The sequence below is a fragment of the Pseudopodoces humilis genome, chromosome 9 (genome assembly GCF_049639895.1).
Source record: "Pseudopodoces humilis isolate 2021_Gansu_Grassland_sample_001 chromosome 9, ASM4963989v1, whole genome shotgun sequence".
NCBI classification, from domain to species: Eukaryota; Metazoa; Chordata; class Aves; order Passeriformes; family Paridae; genus Pseudopodoces; species Pseudopodoces humilis.
The window spans coordinates 4089720-4109597 of record NC_142208.1 but is presented as its reverse complement, the minus strand read 5'-3'; the positions used below and the strand labels follow the sequence as shown (position 1 = coordinate 4109597).

Genomic DNA, 19878 nt, shown 5'->3' with positions numbered 1-19878 from the left:
TATATTTTAGTTGAGAAGTAAATGTGGAACACTGGCCCTGGGCTCCCAATGACATCGAGGGTCCTGTGGCCACTGAAAACAGATGTGGCCTTTATTGCATCTGCTCTTTGCAATCTCTCAAAGGTTCCACCAGTGGTGTCCATCTCTCAAACCTCCAGTGCCCAACCTGCAGGAAAGCAACTTTATTTTTGATTTAATGAGCTTGGGCAATTAAGAAGGTGTAATCAAATGGAGCTGATCAGGATGACACAGCCCCCTGCCTCTGGAATGCTGCTCCAGTCAACTGCTCCTCATATCTCCAATTTGATCTGTTTAGGTAAGAAAATAGATGGGGAGACTGGCACAGGCAGTGGTTTTCCAGCTCCAGGGACTGAGAACTTCCATTTCCAAGGCTTGGTGTTTTTATTCTGCTCAGGAGATGGTGATTTAACAGGTGTGGAGAGACTGCTTGTGCAAGAAACCTGAAGGTACCAGGGTATTTGAAATATCATTGAACTGCTCAGTGTCCAAACTCCTTCCACATAATTAGCTCCACATAATCACTGACCCCACTCTTGTCTGCTAATTAAAATAGTTATGAACAAGCTGCCAGGGATAGGCACACTGTGACTGGCTTCAGATAAACAACTGATTTCTTCTTTATCCAGAATTAAACCCATCATGAACCAGAATTTTGCCCCCAACCAAAAAACAGCACCTAATTTTAAACTTAAAGAATATTAACAATCACACATAGAAAATAATAGAGCTCCCAGAGCTGTGTTCAGTTGTTTTCTCACCAACCCTGTAGGTAGAACCCTTGTATAATTAAGTACTGGAGGTCTGCAAAGAAAATACCTTATCTGCTTGTTCTTCCCGTGTAATCAATGGCTTGGGATTTATTGTGCAGCTGGCTAGTACAAAATTAATCAAGCTCTCCATTTCAGCCAGCCTGGAGCTGGAGCAGAGGCTGAGAAGCTCCGTGTCAGGTGTGCTGCTTCTTTATCAGTGTCTGAGGGTGAGATAAAATCAAAAAATAGGGCTTCAAAAACTGAAAGTAATTAGGAGGGGAAGAGTTTGGGCATTACTCAATGCTAAGAAGACTTTAAATCCTACAGAAATACCCATGCAATTGTTGTCTCAACTGCAGGATTATTTCCTGTGCTATCTCTGAGGGGAAAACCTTACAGGAAGGATTTGAAAGTGGCCCTGAATCCTTTTATTTCCAGCTATTAGAAATGAAACTGAGTCCAGCTTTAGGCTTCACTTTGTCCTCCTGCTGGTGGCTTCTGTGTAGCCTGTGGCTACACTGTAGCTCTGTATGCTCTGTAGCTACTACGCCTGTAGCTCTGTCCAAATTACTCTTGTATTTTTTATGAATTATAATTTGTACAGCAAAGAAAAAACACATTCTTTTTGCTGCCCATCCTTGCTGGTGGAAAACTTCCCTGGATGTGCGCCTGTACTGGGCTGACTTAGCAAGGACACCTCCTAATCCTGTCATTTCCAGGCAGGTGCTGCTTGAAGAAGGATTTTATGTGTCCCTAGGTCTTTGAAAGGATCACTGATCTGCAGAGGCTGAGATTCCTTTGGCACTTCCTATTTTCCATAGGAGCCAAAACAGTGAGCAGAGTTGTATCCTTACAAAGACAGATGATCAGTCTTAATTTCTGCCAGCAAATATACTCATTTTGTATATATTTATTATTATTATTATTATTAATAACAATAATAACAATTTTTTAAAAAAATATTGTCTTTGCAACAAGGAGCTGAGTTGCATTTTATGCTAATTTACATGTGTAAATTAAAATAAAATTAATGCACATAGGTAAACAAATACAAAATGCAAGTTCAGCTTCTTTCCAGCACTAGGAGCAGATTTTTTTCTGCCATTTCTTAGAGTTTCATAGAGGTTGGAAAAGCCCTCCAAGACAAGGGAGTCCAAGCCTGATCCCCACCCTGTCCCCAGCCCAGAGCACTGAGTGCCACATCCAGCCCTTCCTTGTACACCTCCAGGCATGGGGACTCTACTGCTGCCTTTTAGGGAATGATATTTTTTCCATGCCTTCAACTCTCCCAAGAGTGGAGCCAGACAAAGAGATTTTGATGGTAATCAGAATGTCCTGTAAGGTGTTTATTTTTGAAAGTCTTTTCTAAAGAGATAAAAATGGAGAAGTAAATATTTTCAAGTGCTGGAGTCAATATTGCAAGGGATATGAAATGTCTTTTCCAATGCAGCAGAAATCCAGTGACTCTCTCCTTGCAATTTATCAGTTGGTTGATGATAAAGGTTTCAGACAGCAGATGAACCATGTTTACACTTCATTTTCATGACATTATTAAAGAAAAAGTAAGCCACAAAAAAACCCATCCTGACTAAAGTTTCTGGAAGAAGTCTTGTGGAGTTTAAAGACCCCAGAGTACACACAGCAGCATCCATGATAGGACCAGGAGGAATGGCTTGCCACTGGCAGAGGGCAGGGATGGATGGGATATTGGGAAGGAATTGTTCCCTGGGAGGGTGGGCAGGCCCTGGCACAGGGTGCCCAGAGCAGCTGTGGCTGCCCCTGGATCCCTGGAAGTGTCCGAAGCCAGGTTGGACAGGGCTTGGAGCAGCCTGGGATAGTGGAAGGTGTCCTTGTCCTGGCACTGGATGGAGTTTAAGATCTCTTTGAACCCAAACCATTCTGGGATTCCACCATCAGCCTCTCTGATTTTAACATCACTTTTTGGAATCCTCTCCAGATGGATGCTTGGGACAACTGTGAGCTGTCAGGTGCTGAATCCAACAGTCCTTTGTTCCATCCCATAATCCTGCCTCACAGAGTTGCTTTGCAGAGGAGATACCTGTAAACCTTCCATTCATTAAAATAAATCCTAAATTGGATCAAAGGCGACCAAAATCTCCCACTATTTTGCAATTTCCAGACAGTTTTGGATTAATAGGGCCCAAACTTTCCAAAGATGAGGATAAGGAGATTGTTCCAGGAGTAAGAGAGGATGCCAGAGATCTGTTTGTCCATCTCAGGATGTGGTTTGCTTATTAAACAGGTACTTAAGAAAAAAAAAAAAAATTCCCCCTTCATGCTTTTCATCTAAAGGTTTTTCTAAAATAAAACTTGAAGAAAGTACTGACTTTGCATTGCCCTTTTCTCCTTTCTCATCCTGCTTTTTTTTTTGGGTTGGGTTGGGTTGAGTTTTTTTGCAAATTGTTTTGTGAATTTACCTGAAAGCGTGAATGATAAACTGTGAGACAAGAAGCCAAAGCACATCTCCTGTAATACATTGTGGACTGGGAACAATTTTAATTATAAAACTAAGATAACCTTGGTTTTTACTCAACAAATTAGATCTCCAAAGTGTGCAGCTCACCAGGAGAGCCACAAATAACTGTCTGTAGCTCTCCAGCACTGAAGTCCTCGTTGCTTTCCTAATTAACTCAGACTGTTTGAACACAGGCTGTCCCTAGAATGGTCAGAAAGCAGCTCAGGCTTCAATTATTGAATCCATTGGACCATAATTAATTACCAGACACTTCCAAGGGTGACACTTCCTGTGAAGTCTCCTTATTCTGCATTATTCATGGATGGGGACATGCAAATGGCTGGGACTCAGGAGCTGCACAATGTCTTAGGTGCCTTCACCTTTTTGGAGGGGGAGAAAGGAGTTTCTGCCTTTGACTTTGGAGCCTGTTTTCTCTTATACTTTTGCACCCTGGGAGGGCAGCACTTTCCATGTCCTCGGCTGAGTAACTTTTCCATCCCTGACTTTGTGTCAGCATCTTCTGTGCAAAATGAGGTAACCTTATGAGGCCACAGGAACTCCGTTGTAAGTAGGAAGTTCATCCCATGCCATTTCCTGGGTTCTGCCACTGCTTGTGTGCCTGGAAATGGGCTTAAAACCAACATTTTGGGCCCTTCTGGGGCTTTTTTGGTTGCTAATTTTGGATACTTAAAACCTATAAGCCTTTCCAAAGCACAGCACCCTGTCTTACCTCATGAGTGTTCAGTGGGAATTAAATCATGGTTTAGTTAAGACACAGTACCAAAGTCCAGCCTTTAAACATCCAGTCCTCAGTGGATGGTTTTTCTTGCAGGGATGGAATGGAGAATTCCCTGGTTTCAGGTGGATCATTTAGGACAGTCCTATGAGTGTTAGATGTGTTCCTCCAGAACAGCGTTGTATTTTTGGGAAAACCAGAGGAAATTGCATTGTTGTAATTAAGATGTACTTGTGGCAATCTGTTTGTCTGGGTATTTTTAGCAGTGTCTCAGGGAGAGTTTGAGGAGCTGAGGGAATTGTGTGTCTTTTAAGACAAGGGCATGTCTGGGGATGGTAAAGCCACATCTTCTGCCATTGCTGCTTGAGGTCCTGATTAAATTACAGGAAGATGCTGATCAACATTGCCTTCATTAGAGATGTCAGGAGAGAGCTATTTATAGGCAGAATATGTAAATCTCTCCAAATAGGTGGCTAATTCCCTGGAACACAAACAATCCTAGGAGTGGCAGCTTAATAAGCGCCCATTCTCCTGGGTTACCTGCTGGAGACTGACACCAAGGGGAAGGTTCTGGAATTATTGGAATATTTATAGCCTGGAAGAGGTGACTTGACAGGAGCAAAATTGTTTATTCTACTAGACAATGACAACTTGATTCATTTTTTAAAAATAACATGTGGATATTGCTAATTGTTTAGGTTGAGGGGAGGAAGGGTTTTAAAATCTTAAAACCCCAAAGATGGAGGTTTCATGTCCGTGTAATTATTTTCTACCCCAATTTGTAAAGTGCTGCTTTTTAAAGGAAGCCACTGGAATCACAGCCTCAAGAATACATTAAATGGTATTCACATGGCATTGAAATATACTAAAATTTGACATCTGTTTTTACAGAGAAGCATATTCCTGTATGCATATCAAAATTCTGTGGAGGTTTTTTCTCTAAAATTATGCTAAGAATTACTTTTAATGCTTCTTGCTCTCACCTTGGCTCATGTCCATCAGTTCTGTGGAACACAAACGGAGGTTTTTCTGTGCCTGTTGTGGACATTTAAAAGTATGGACTGAAATAGGAGAAAGTTTTCAGGGCAAGATGAGAAGCCTCATTATTAAATATGATTTTCAACTTCAATAGTTAACCTAAGATGTAAAATTGACAACTTTACCCTCTAGGAACAGGGCAAGGGTGAATATTATTGGCTCACCTCATGTTTCAGTTAATAAATGCCAATTTATTTGATTTTGAAGAAATTCCAACAATAGGAAATGTTAGGAGTATCTCCAACTGCTTTTCCCAAGTTGCTTTTACTACTGGTACTACAGCAGTCAAAATTTACTTTAAAAGTTGCTTATAGTACCAAGAATGAGTTGAAGTTCCAATATTAGAAATTTTTCATCCTCCTCTATGAGAGTTCTGTTTTAAATGCATTACAGGCATAATAGGTAAAATGCAATCCCAACAAATATTGAAAAAAAGATTAAATTTGAATGCTGGGGACATAGGAGTGGTTAAAAGCAGGTTTAATCAACTTTTGAAAGCACTTTTGAAGATATTGCAGCTTCTCTTGACTCATGTAGTGCTTTTTAATGGTCTTAAAAATGACTTTTGGTAATGGTAATTTTAGCTGTTCCTTGGCATAGTATCATGTTTTTATGTGCTTTACAGTGTTTTCAGGCACAAGTATGATTTTAAAGACTCCTGTCAACTCCAAAACTGCTTGCAAAATGGGGAGTTATTTCAATCTAAAAGCACAGTGTCTGAAAGAGGGATAGCTCTTTATTCTTCTCAAGCTGGAAAAATAAAATAGCAATGCACAGCATTGGCAGGGCAATTTGCATGTCCCAAACCCTTTAGAGATACTGTATCTGTAAATAAAATAAAGAAAAAAAAAAAGCAGAAGAATGGCAGAATAAAGCTATGAAATAAATTGGATGATCAGGCAGTGTGTCCTGAAAGGGAAATGGAAATTTTCATAATGCTCTTTATTTGCTTTTTGTCCTTCTGGCACTGTCTTGTCCCCCAGCCTCACTTTTTGTCCAGTTCAAACCAAATCCAACCCCAAATCACCTCTCCCTCGAGCCTTGGAATGCCTGAGCTCCAGATTTTAGAGCAATTAATTTTGATTGAAGCACACAAACTCTGGAGGTTTAAGCAGGATCTCAAACGAGTCCGAATCAAGATCAGGTTAGCTGGGGTGCCTTCCCAGACTCTCCAATTAGGGATTTTTCTCAGGAAGAGCTGAAAATAGCCCATGAAAGCCCTTCTTATGCCATTTTCAATGCAGTGCCATGGCAGCACAGGCCAGCTAATGTAAAGGTTATGCCAAGCTCCTCTGAAATTGCCCAGCTGTGGAGCTGAATGCTCACACAGGAAACAAGGCGGGGCATTTTCCCCTGCAGTGGGGTTGCTTAGTTACTCAGTTTAAATGTATGTCTCTATGTGGCTCTTTATGAGGATCCTCAGTCTGTAAATCAAGTTTTAGAGTCTCTTTCATGGCTTTGGTTTTCCCCCTGAGTGTTCGTTACTGAATGGAAGTGGAGGTAAGGACAAAGCACCACTTCCTTCAGGAGCAGCTGGGGCATTTTGGAGAATCAAGTGCAGCTGGAAACAGAAATACCTGTTCAGGCAGAGAGAAATGTGAGGTGCTCTAACTCAGCCTGCAAGAATTTCACTCCTTGCCTCTCCAGTTTGGAGAAGCCGCTCTTACTTTCCCAGGCATCGCCTGCTCCTGGGGGCTTTGCTGGGGGTTTCAATCCATAAAAGACCCCAGAGTGGAGGTTCTAGCATTGATATGCTGAGGTTGTGACTGATGGAGATTTCTTTAATTGGGCTCCCTGAGCAGCTTGTCCCATCACCAGGCACCTCAGGGTCACAACTGCCCTCATGGCACTCATTGTGCTGGCAATGTTTCAGTGAATCAGTGCAAGTGCTCTGGCCTTGTTCCATCCTGGATTTTGTGTGTGCCATACTCACAAACTAATTTCCAGCCAGTGGTCAGGCAGAAATCAAGTGTCTATTTCCTCATTAATAAGTTAATTCCTTATTTAAAATGGCTACAGTATTATCACTGACTCAGGCTTGAAGATGGGACTTGGTGATTCTCACTTTGTATCTCCAAGACTTCTGTAAATGTTTGATGGGCTTAACCACGTAGAGCAAATGGTGAGAAAAGCCTTTAAATACTTTAAAATTACAGAATGTTTGGATTCAAAGGGATATTAAAAATCAAAAATTCCATCCCTGCCATGTCAGGGACACCTTCCACTATCCCAGGTTGCTCCAAGCCCCAGTCCAACTTTGCCGTGGATACTGCAAGGGATCCAGGGGCAGCCACAGCTGCTCTGGACACCCTGTGCCAGGGCCTGCCCACCCTTACAGGGAACAATTCCTTCCCAATATCCCATCTAAATTTCCCTTGTGTCAGTCTGAACCCATTCCCTGTGTCCTGTCTCTCCAGTTCCTGTTGCAGGGTCCCTCTCCAGTTTCCCTGTATCCCTTCAGGCCCTGGAAGGAGCTGTGAGGTCTCCACACAACTTTCCCTTCTCCAGGCTGAGCAGCCCCAGCTTTCTCAGCCTCTCTTCATCTCTGACTCTCCAAACCCTCTTTCATAAGCTCTTTTCTTCCCATCTCCACGATGGAAAGGGTCATGGTTGAAGAAAAGAGCATCCATGAAATTAAGACAATTTGCATTGTTTAATTCTCACTAGACCTAAATAAAATGCTTATAAATACAGAGGGGAAAAAACAAACTATAACAAATGGTTTGAGATTAACAAAAATTACTTTTCACTGTCCTCTAGGTCCTAGAAAAATCCCCTCTGCTTTTTTCTAACCCTGCTCCCACTCTTTGGAAAATAATTTGGATTTGCTTGCTGGGTCAGGCTTTTTGTAGTACCAAACAAGTTGTCATTGCCTCGTTCCCACAGAGGTTCCCTCCGTGTTGGATGCTGAGCTATCCAAGGTTTTTTCTTTCACGTGCATATCAAAGAAAGTGGCTTTAGTGACTCCTTGAAGAATTTTCCATTTTACCATTTGTCTTACTGACAGCACACAGTCACTGAAGTGTATCAGAGCCCTGAACTTGCCATAAATTCTTGTTTGTTGCAGTATTTGGGGATGATAAAGTGGTTTATTGGCAACATAGAGGGAATAGAAGGTCAGCAGGGAATGGCTGGATGCTGCTTCTTCCTGCACCGTGATGGGATGGTACCGTATGAACAAGCTGTGACTTGTTCAAATTAAGCTTGCTTCAAGATGTGGATACTGCACACTCTCATGGATTCAGGAAGAGTTTGGAAAAATTAACAAAAAGACAGATTTAAGGGTTAATAATTTTGTTCTTTCCTATCTTGGGGAACAGCCCTAGGAAGTAAGGGATTGATGCTGAGGAGCCTTCCACTCTTACTGACAAGGTTTAGAGTTTCATCCTCATTTCAGTTAAAATTAAAACATAATTTTTTATTCTGCTAACAAATAAAATAATTTCCTTCAACAGTTAGTGGGTAGAACTTTATTAAATGAAATTTTTTTTAAATTGGGCTGAGTATCTGCTCGGAACTGAGTCAGGGGTTTGAAATTGCCCGTTGCACTCCCTGTGGCTGTTTAAACAAAAACAAACGGAACAATTTATCTGACTAAATAAAAGCAAACTTGAATATAAGATAAATAATGAAATAACTGAGAGTAATGATTAAGTGTTTCTGCACCAGCTGGAAGAAGAGTTGGTGATCAGCATATGGAAGTGGATTTTTTTCCCAGCTTTATTTCAGGAATCCTCAGAAGGAGATTGCAGTTATTTCCACAAATTGTGTCCCAGGAAGTTTCAGGTTGGCTGTTTGTTTTCCCAGGAAGGTTCAGGATAACTGTTTGCCCATGGCAGGGGTTGGAGCTGGAGGACCCCAAAGGTTCCTTCCAGCACAAACCATTCTGTGAGTCTGAGAGTCACTCCAGTGATAGGGAGCAGGAGACGAATGTGGCAAATCCTGTGAAAGCCCTTTTTGGAGGAACTGGACCCTCCAGAAGTGGCAGTCCCCTGGCAGAGGGGCTGCTGAGGATGCAGATAGCCTTTGGGATGGTGGGAATGAAGAAAAGAGCTCAGGAGGAGAAAGAGAGCTGCTGGAAACTGCAAACCCCCATAGTTGTGAGGCAGCGTTGGTTGGAGGGGACCTTCAGATGTCAGGGAAACCTCAGCTTGTGTGATCACGGAGTCACGGGATGGTCTGCATTGGAAGGGACCTCCAAGACCATCCAGTTTTCCCCCCTGCCATGGGCAGAGCCACCTCCCACTGGAGATTCTCACCTCTCAGGTGTCTGCAGAGCTCTGGGCATTGCCTATTGGTTCCTCACGCTGGGACTTTGTTATTAGCCAGTTCATTAACCATTGTTTTAATTTTTATAGATGATTCTCTGTGTTTTTAGCTGTAAAACAGAGAGAAGTCCTCCAAGGAATAGAAATGCTGGATAGGAAGGGGATTTCAAGGGGTTTCGAAGGTGAAAGGAAGATGATCCAGCAGGTTTCTGCTGGGAAAATACCTGATTATCCAAATTGTTGTGTTTGTCTGTGCTCAGGCTGTTTGACCTCGCTGAGCATCTCACCTAGGACAGTGATTGAGGGTTTCCTCTGAGCCATCTCATTAAAAATAATTAGAAATTAAAATAATGAAAATTAGCCAGCAGAAACCAAATAGAGATGAGCCTTGACCCAGTTACATGGAGAGTTTGCTAAAAAGGTTCTCACTTTGCTCCCAAGGAGAGAGGCCCTTTATTTATCCCCTTCGCTTTATTAAAGACGGGTTAAGCAGAAGCACTGTTAGGAAAAAACAGTGAAGTTAACAACAGGAACAGAAATTATTTGCTGCAAGGTCTTAGGAAAGCCTTCAGAGCTTGTTGTTTTATTTAGTAAGTTCTATTTCCCTTTTCTTTAAGGAGTTTGGGGCAGGGGCACTGCTGCCTCAGGATTCCATTTACTAGCATTGCTGCTTAAACATAAAATGCATCATGAAAACTGTAGGGAGGGAAGCTCATTTATGGAATGCTTTTCCTCTTTAAAGTGTGTTTGATTTATCATGATTTGACTTCAAAAACTACTCCATTATGCCCAGGAATTTCAAGGACAACTTGTTTTTTGTTGAGAAAGTTGGAACAGAGGCATGTTCTGGTAATACATTCTGTTAATAAACTGCAGTATGAAATTGGAAGAGGTAAAATAATGGCTAAAATAGTTCTACCAAGGCCCACACACTGACATGGGGCACCTTTCTGCTCTTTGGGTTTGAAGTCTTGTGGAAATATTTCCTTCCTAAGTCACCTTTGGGGCTGCAGTTATTCTGCGCTTGTTTAGGTTGAATAAAGCAGTCTTAGTGCTGAGTGATGAAACAATTTCTGTTGAGGATCATTTAAACAAAATAATAGAGAAAAAAATTGAGAGAACTGGAGTGAGTTCTGAAGAAGCCATGGAGATGCTCCAAGGGCTGGAGCCCCTCTGCTCTGGAGCCAGGCTGGGAGAGCTGAGGGTGCTCACCTGGGGAAGAGAAGGCTCCAGGGACACCTCAGAGCCCCTTCCAGTGCCTAAAGGGGCTCCAGGAGAGCTGGAGAGGGACTGGGGACAAGGGATGGAGGCACAGGACACAGGGAATGGCTTCCCACTGGGAAAGGGGAGATTTGGGTAGGAGATTGGGAAGGAATTTCTGTGAGGGTGGTGATGCCCCAGCACTGGGTGCCCAGAGCAGCTGTGGCTGCCCCTGCATCCCTGGAAGTGTCCAAGGCCAGGTTGGATTTTGGGACTTGGAGCAACCTGGGATGGTGGAAGGTGTCCCTGCCTGTGGCAGGGGTGGCATTGGATGGGCTTTAAGATCCCTTCCCACACAAACCATTCTGGGATACTCCTAAAAATGGAGCGTCTTTCATGTAACATTACTGAGGACAATTTCCTAAGGGCCACTGCTATTGGTGTTGCTCTTTAGCTTAAGGAACTTATTTTTTCCTCCTTGCTAATTTACCCAGGTGTATTTCCAGAGAGCTTCCATTTTCCTTGACTAAATAAGTTCCAACTTCTATCATCTTTATAGAACAGACTCTCCATCCTCCTGATGATAGCAATAACTTTTCTCTGCACCTGGCTCAGTCCAAAGGTGTTTTTTCATGTCCCCAGGAATTTTCATCGTCTCTGGCTGGTTCCTGCTTGTACAACACAGTACTTGAGCTTAGGGTTTTTGAAACCATATTGCTGCTTATTGATAATGTTTTTTGAGGGAAAAAAAGAGGCATTCCCATATATTTACAACATGCCTTGTAACATTGTCTTCAAGGTTTTTCATTAAAATTATTGTCTCTGAGTTGGAAATTTGTGTCAGACTGCACTTTTAGATTTATCTGTTCAGTGTGTGGTAATGGATGTGGAACTGAATCTTTGCCTTTGTTACGTTTGTTCCTGCAGAAGAGAAGGGTGAGATGACAATGTCTGAAAAAAGAGATTTGGGTAGTGCTGGCATGGTGAAATTATGTAAAATAATCTGTAAACTCTTATCTATGCAATGAAACATTTTTCTTCACAAATTGGTGCCATGGGGTAATCCAGAAGTTTCCCACTCCCATCCTGCTTATTTGGGTTTTTTTCCTTCCCATAGTTCTGGCTCTTGCTCTAATCTCTTCTTTTCACTGAAATTTGTCTCATGGTAAATTCTCTTGCTTTACCTGCTCACGCTGCAATAAATCCTCTGCAAATTGCTGAATTTCACTGGCCAGCCCTGACTTTTATCTGAGACTCCCGAGATCCACACTGGAACGCTGGGCATTCCTTTTAAATGCTGAAGATTCCTTTTAAATGCACTGTACAATATTTTGTTTATAATTCTGGAAATTCAGGTGTCTTTGATGGAAAACCAACTTTGGGAAAAGTTGTTAACATGAATATGTGATTTGGCTTGTAATTTTGATAATTTTTTTATTGAATAGAAACTAGAAGTTGGCCTGATTTGGCTGAAACTTTCACTGTTACACTCAGCAGGAAGAAAAGATCATCATGGCAACAGATATGAGGGGAAAGCTCATGGAGTTTTTTTAAAAAAATCATGATTATTCTTTTTAGTGAGATGTATAAAAATTGTCCCTGCTTTGGATTTTTATTTGGATATTTGGTTTTCAGTTTTATTTTTCTCATCACTGTGGTATGTGGTATAGCAGGGCTATTCCTGAAAAAAGATTTGCAGTAGAAGTTTCTATTGTTGAGCTTCTTTGCCCTAATTAAGAGTTTGTTGAAGGGTCCTTCAGTTCCCCAAACCCTGAACCTCTAGAAAATGATAACATACATCTCTAGAAAAAAGTTAGAGTTGTTTTTGATATGGCCCTGGAATGCTTATTGTATTCAGTGAAAAAAATGAGAGCAGGGAAAAAAAAAGTAAAAGGCCATATTTCATAGAGATAATGCAAACTTTTCTTATCTTCCCACACAGTGTGCTCGTAGGAAAGTACAGTGGTATGAAAGATGTGGTTTTCCAGGTTATTTATTTGTTCTGTTAATGCCTGCAAAACAAAAAGCTTTAAAATAAAATAATAGTTAATTTAATTCTTAAAACCCAGACAAACAGAAAATTTTCAATTGCTATGTATTAAAGTAGACCATATAAAGATGAAAGAAATAGTGGGGGAGAGTTCATGCATTAATTTTATTTAGACTGCCTAAGGCACTGTGAAATGGTGAAGGGGGCACGGAGGTATTTGGTCACAATATTTGGGCTTGGTGAACTTGGAGTTCTTTTCCAACCTGAATAATTCTGTGGCAGCAAACCCAGTGTGGTGGTGGATCTCTCCAGGCAGTGAGGAGGGTGAGTGGGGGGGCAGCCACACAGCAGCTCCCTGTATGTCTCAGTATCTGTTTGGGGGGAGGGATCCTGCCCCTGTGGGCAGCCCTGGAGGCAGCTCTGGAGTGCTGTGTCCAGCTCTGGCTCCTCAGCACAGCAGGGCCAGGGAGCTCCTGGAGCGGGGCCAGCGGAGGCTGCGCAGCTGAGGAAGGGCCTGGAGCATCTCGGTGCCCAGGAAAGGCTGAGGGAGCTGGGGCTGCTCAGCCTGGAGAGGAGCCCCAGCTGAGAGGGGCCCTCAGGCCTGGCTGGCCCTGGCTGCAGGGAGGGCTCCCAGCAGGGCCCAGCCTCTGCTCCGGGGGCCCAGCAATGGCACCAGAGCCACGGGCAGGGCCTGATGGCAGCAATTCCCCCTGGCCAGGAGGCACAACTTCTTCCCTGGGCAGTGCCCAGCCCTGAACACATTGGCCAGAGAGGCTGTGGGCTCTCCTGCCTGGGGCTGTGGCAGAGCTGTGTGCACACAATGCTGTGCCCTGGGAATTCCATCCTTGTCCATATGGATGAACAGGCTCAGGAAGTGCCGTGCTCTCAGTCCTTCCCCATGGTGCTGAGATGTTTGGCCTTGCAGTTGAACTCCTCAGGGTCAACACGAAGCTGCTGCTGGAGGAAAACCCAGTGTTGTAGAGGTGTCCTTTAGGGGCTTCACCTAATTGGAGATCTGTGAAATGCTTCACTGTTCTCACCTCCCTTTGTCGGCCTAGTCTGTGCTGGGGTAATTAGAGCCTCTAATGAGTGGTCCTTTGAAGTTGACAAATGTGTAATTTTTACCATAAGATGGGAAATATAATTTCCCTCAGCTTGCTCTTGTCTTTAATTTACAGATGATTTTCTGTTGGGATTTGTGTGTAAAAAAATACACCTCAAAAAACAAAATAAACCAGTAATACCTGAGTATTTATGTCCTATTTTGAGTCCAGAATGTGATTAGAAGGTACCATTTCAGACAAATGTGGTTTGGCTGGGCTGCGCATCAGAGGAGCCTCTTAAGTCTGTAAAATCGTGGGCAATCTCAGATAGTCCTGCATGGTGAATTAGGAAGGAGAATGCTTGTCTCTTTTCTCACTGAGTCAATGAGGCTCTTGGAAAATTTAAAAATAAAATCTCTTCCTAATGAACTTTTATTTCCATGTGCTTTAAAGGGGATAGTGGTTTTCTGCTGTTTAATGTGGAAAACCTGATTGATCCTAAAAGAGTCATCACGTGTTGTGATCATGCTTTTATGTATTTTAAGGCTACACTTATGCATTTGCTAGCTCTGCTTGTGCTGCTTGATATCTTTGAACTTCTTTTTTGAGTAAACCAACAAACTCTTACTTATTTTCTTTCGTTATTCTGCTCTGCTTCCTTTGATGACTCTAAACCTTTGACTCCAGACTGGCAATATGAGGGTAAGATGGCAAAATATGACTTCCTGAACATTGCTCGTCTGCTTTTCATTTGTGTTGTCCTTAGAGTTATTAAAATTCCATTCACTAAGTAGACCCTTTTTGTTGCAATTAAATTCAAATTGTGTTTGTTTCTGTTGTGAAACTTTAATTATTATTTATACCTTTTAATCATGCCTTTGTTATTTCTTTGGTTTAAATTACCATCATATTCCCTGTGTCCTGACAGACACTGAGATTCCTGGTGGGATCTCTAGAGCAAGACACAAACAGATTCATTAGTGTAGCCATCCAACTGGATCATGGTGACAACAATCTTTCCCTGGAGGGTGGGCAGGCCCTGGCACAGGGTGCCCAGAGCAGCTGTGGCTGCCCCTGGATCCCTGGAAGTGTCCAAGGCAAAGTTGGATGGAGCTTGGAGCAACCTGGGATAATGGAAGGTGTCCCTGCCCATGTGAGGGGCAGGGAATGAGATGGGTTTTAGGGTCCCTTCCAACCCAAAACGTTCCAGGATTCTGTGATTTGAGGGGTATGTGTTCATGACATGTAAAGTAAGAGGAAAAAACATATAACATTTTTGGTGTTCAAGTGTTTTAAATATGGATCATACCTGACATCTTTTGTCGTCACATCCTCCCTTGCTTTACAAAGTTTCTCTGAGTAAGGGATAAGCAAACAGCTCTGATTTTGAACCTTTGTGAGTGTAACTTTACTATCATTTGTAGCTCATATTGGCATCACACTTAAGGGAATACTTGCCTTCAGCATGCTAAATATGCTGACTTTAAAAAAAAACCCTTACAACAAAACCCCTGAGATCCTACTTTTGGAACAAGAAATAACTCTTTTTTTCATCTTTATAGATTGCAAGTTGGCCAGAACAGGTCCTCCAGCCACAATAGTTCCCATTGACGAGGAGAGTCGCAACGGTGAGTGCCCCACAGTTATTTAGAACACAAACTATTTATAACCAGTCTTTAAGGCCCTTGTTGCAAATAGACTTTCTTAATTTTTCTTAAGTCAGTGGGATGGTACCAGAAGGCAAAATTCTGATCAGTATTTGATTTTGTTCAGGTAAAGCTGAAATTTTACTCTGCATCATGAAAGGTGTGTAAACAATGTGATCTTCTGAATTTCCCACCTGGTTTTTGGAAGGTTGCTTGTTGGTTTCCTCAAAGTTTAAGAACATGAATTTATGGACAATTTATTTCATTTCTGAAACGAAAGAACTTGGTTGTAGTAATGGAAATTTCAAAAGAAAATGAATGTCCCTTTTTTCAGTATTTTAATTCTCCTGACAAATCATAGAGTCCTCAGATGGTTGATCTGTGGTCTAAGCATTGCATTTATGCAGAGTCTTACGATGGGGTGAAGTGCTTTACCCTATTACAATCAGCTGTTACTGCTGAGAGTAAGTTACTGCTCTTTCTTACTTTTTATTCTGTGTGTTTAAGGTTTTGGGTTTTTTTAACCTTGCAATCTGTGCCTGTTTTTGTGCTGTGTGTGGTTATGATTTATCAGATATGGGTGCTTGAGATGGTGAATAAAGCCAGGTAATGCTGGTGGAACCTCTCTGCTGTTATTTCAGGAGGAATTCCTTGTTGGAGTTGCTCAAAGTCAGAGGGATAAATGCATTTATAGATAAAACTCCTCAATAAACAAATTGTTAACACACCTATGTGCTGAAAAGCTCTGGTACCGTGGTGGCTGTTAAAACTAGGCTCTTTTCCCTCTTCCTGGGATGATTTTCCCTGCAGTCATGAGTGTCCAGAGGAGGGCTACGATGATGGATGTGCTCTTTGAATCAGATGTGTTGGTTCTTGGCAAGTTGCTGTTGTATCCTGATGTGTTCCAGCTTTGGCTTGCTCAGTTTTGGTGGAATGACCCCCTTAGCTGAGACAGTTTGGCTGCCAGAGCTTGTCTCTTGTAGCCTTTAATCCTTCCTACTCATTAGAAATAAATCTGTACTAACAGCAAGGGGTTATAAATTAATCCAAACCAACTTTGCCCTCCAAAAAACCCTGTGAAAACCTTTAGAGAGGTTGAAGTTGTGGACTCCTCATCCCTGCAAGTGTCCAAGGCCAGGCTCAACGGGTCTTGGAGCAGCCTGATCTAGTCAGAGGTGTCTCAGTCCACAGCAAAGGAATTGGAATGAGATGGGCTTTGAGGCCCCTTCCAACCTAACTCAGTTTGTGATGTAAAAGTTAATAATGAATGCATGGTGTTCTACATTTCTAGTGACCGAACTTTATATTGGGATTTCCAAGAGATGCAGAAATAAAAATCCAACTAACTTTGTTCTAGCCTATACAAATATGTCTCTAGCTTACTTAAAGTGTGAAATCCCATCCTTACTTTAGTTCTTGCATGGCACTGTTACTTCCAAGGGTCTGTTGAAGTTGGAATGGCTTTTCTAAGGTTTTGGGATGAAGATCTCAAAACAGTGGCTGGGACTTTTCATTCCATCATTGCATGTTGTCATCGTGTTCTGGCAACACAATAAACAGAAAATCCTATTCTTTAGAAATAGATGTTTAGTTCCATTGTGCCATGGCACACTGACCTCAATCATTCTTAATTCACAGGAAGTCAGAGACCAGCAAATGTCACAGAATAAAAACATTTTCTCAAATAACTGTTGCTTGTTTTCATAGTCAGGCACACAGGTACCGTGCCTGACCTTTAAAGATCTTCTTGAGATCAGCAGAGATGTTAAGATTTGACAGTTTCCCGCCATGGGATGAATATCTCTCTATACCAAGTAATTTAGGTACAATAGTAAATTACATTATAATTGTGCTCATGTGAGCAATCCTGGAAGGAGTGAATGTGACCTTTCTTAAGGAATAAATGAATTATTTTATGATTTTTCCCTGTGTTGAACTGAATTGGGTGATAGTATTTCAGATCATATTAACAGCAAAACTGAATTTTTCTGGATGATTTTTATAGGCAGAGAGTTATTTTCGCCCATGGATTTATTTGTATTTAATTACTGGATTTGAGACTTGTTTTAAAGACTGGATAAGCCTTAGTTCTAGGTCAGACTTTCTCATTGCCAGTGTACCTCAAGTTTTTGGAGGCCTACATGTGGAGCCATCTTTGCTTTTTCCTTTCAGTTGAACAGCCTGAAATTCTCAAGGGCTTCGAATCTTTGGGCAGGGTTTTTGATGGAAAGTGCACTTTTGGGAAAGGACTTCTACAAGGCAAGATTTAAAGATTTAGAAATTAAATTAGAATGTTGAAGAGAAAGCAGAGGCAGGGGTAGAGGAAACAAGCAGACCAAAGTGTATTCCCCTAATGTGAGGACAAATAGGAACTGGCGTCTTAATGCTCCATCCAGAACAAAAAATTTCCAGTTAGGAATGCTTTGTGTTATTTCCCATCCTAGAAAAATCAGTCAGTGTTGATGTGGTTAGATTTTATTTTGGTGGGTTTTTTTCTCCCCATTTCCCTTATGATGGTGTGAGTGCTCTAATGAATAATGGGAGCAAATCCCAAAACCACCTGCTCTCTTCCCTCCATGGTCCTTGGGGATGTCTGACACAAGGAAGTGCAGCTTTCATGGCTGTAGATGGGTGTTATTTTTCCACCTTTTCATCTTCCTATTCTTCCAGCAGTAGCCTTTCATCAGCCTGCCTTCCTGGGGAGGCAGAGGATGTGTGATCGTGCTACAAATCCCCTCCCATAACCCCCTGTGGGGAGGGACTCATGGGAAATAGGGCACAAAAATGCAGGAAACAAAGCTGTGGGTTTTTTCCCCCCTAATTCTGTTGGACCAATTTATTTGCAGGTTTTTTATATGTAATGCAGTAAGAACAGACCTCATTGCTGAGGCACATTGATGATTTCCATGCTGGTCCAAACTGGTTTAACTTGGTTTTCAGGGGCAATCGACAAGGATTGAAGAAAGTGTCCCTAGAGCCACAAAATCTGTAGCCTCCCTCCAGAGTTGGTCTTAGGTGTGCTGATAAGGATGGGGAGTGATGCCTCTGAATATTCATTACTCAATTAAATGTTCAGTGACCACCAGGGCAGGCTGGAATTGAACTAATTAGCCCTAAAGAAGGAAGAGTCCTGCTATCCCAGGCATTTTGGCTAAGGTGAGAAGTTGTTTAGTAAAATCAACTCAGAAGGTTGCTGTGGCCGAGCACAGGTATATCAAGAAATGCATTCCTTAAAAGCTGTGGCTCGATGTTCATTTCCAACTTTTTCCTCCTGTTTCAGGAAGATGAATTAATGACTTGAAGGTGCTTCAGCCTTGGAGGACTTTTCCACCTCAATGATTCCATTATATTCTTGTATTGCCTTCATGAGCATCTCACTCTTTAATTTTAAATAAAAATATTTTCTCCTATTGCTTCCTATCATTCACAAATCAGCTGTATGAAGGAAAGTCATCAGTTTTACCATTTCAAGGGATTCTGATAACAGCATTTCCCAAGTTTGCAGTGCATGTGTAAGTCTAAAAAGACACCAAACTGTGATTTTTGTCTTGATTTTTCTTATTTTTCCCATGAAGGCACTTTGAAGACTCTGTATTTTATATGTATTGTAGTGTTTCTATAATTGAAAAAATTCAAATTATTAGTTTATAGGTTGTTATCAATCCTGTGAAATGTTTCAAGGGAGAAAGTGCTTCAGTTTATTTTTAATCTAGTTCATGCCATTGTCTTTATGCCTCTCTGCCCACACATAGATTTTCCCCACATGTTTAGACAATCTTACAGCTGCCTAAAGTGTTTATGAATGATTTTGGCCAGCTTTTGATTGTCCTTTTCAAATTTGTCTTCATGAACCCGGGATCTGGTTTGTCTGGCAATGGAGATGTGGTGTGGTATGCAGATCTAAGGTATTGCAGACAATAAATAAACCTTGGAATTTAATCTGGCCACTTGTAGGCAGAGGGTCTAGGGCCCATCTGCACATTCAGCTCAGGGTGCAGTCGAGGGTGATGATGTGATTTTAGTGATGAGTCTCAGCATTATTTTGCTGAATCTCTGGGTGATGATGCTGTTCTGTGGTCATTAATTCCAGGTTTAAAATACTAGATTAGCCAGCAGTACAAATCTGAGCTGGATCTGGCCCAGGCCCATAATAACATCTGCTCAAATTAGGCCTGACTCTGTGGAGTTTATTCCAGCTTTGTGTTTTTATATAGGAAGAGAGGTGATCCATTAGATCTAATAGCTACCAGATTGAGTAACTTCTGTCAGAAGCTGTTACCCTTGTGGAATGCTCTGGACGAATTCTAATGGAAGGATTGGATTTGTATTGATTCATGTGCCCCATGTGGCTGCTGCTGGGGGCTGAACACTGTACTATGTCACAGGGCTGTGCAGGTCTGCTCCATTTCCTCATCCCTGGGCTCTTTTAGGAGCCTGGAGGTTTCCCATGGATGTTGCTCTAAAAGGATAAGGACCTGGTAGTGCTGTGGGTGACAGCTGGCCATGCCCTGGCCCCCAGAAGCCCCCTGTGCCCTGGGCTGAGCCCCAGCGTGGGTAGCAGGGGAGGGGGGGATCCTGCCCCTCTGTCCCTGTGCTCAGGTGAGACCCCACCTGCAGAGCTGCCCCAGCCCTGGGGCCCAGCACTGGAGGGACCTGGAGCTGCTGGAGAGAGTCCAGGGGATGCCACGGAGCTGCTGCTCTGCTCTGCAGC

At 42.2% G+C, this 19878-nt stretch overlaps 1 protein-coding gene across 3 annotated transcripts in view; it reads left to right on the top strand.

The window, feature by feature from the left end:
* Positions 1-19878, top strand: part of PCDH15 (protocadherin related 15) — a 665923-nt gene that overhangs the window by 407968 nt on the left and 238077 nt on the right. For 2 of the 3 annotated variants that reach the window (XM_088059571.1, XM_088059572.1), the window contains exon 6: positions 15084-15149. In XM_088059571.1, coding sequence (XP_087915697.1) covers positions 15084-15149 — 66 coding nt within the window. Of the gene's footprint in view, positions 1-14208; positions 14224-15083; positions 15150-19878 lie in introns of all 3 variants that reach the window. The other variant, XM_088059570.1, reaches the window with a different exon arrangement.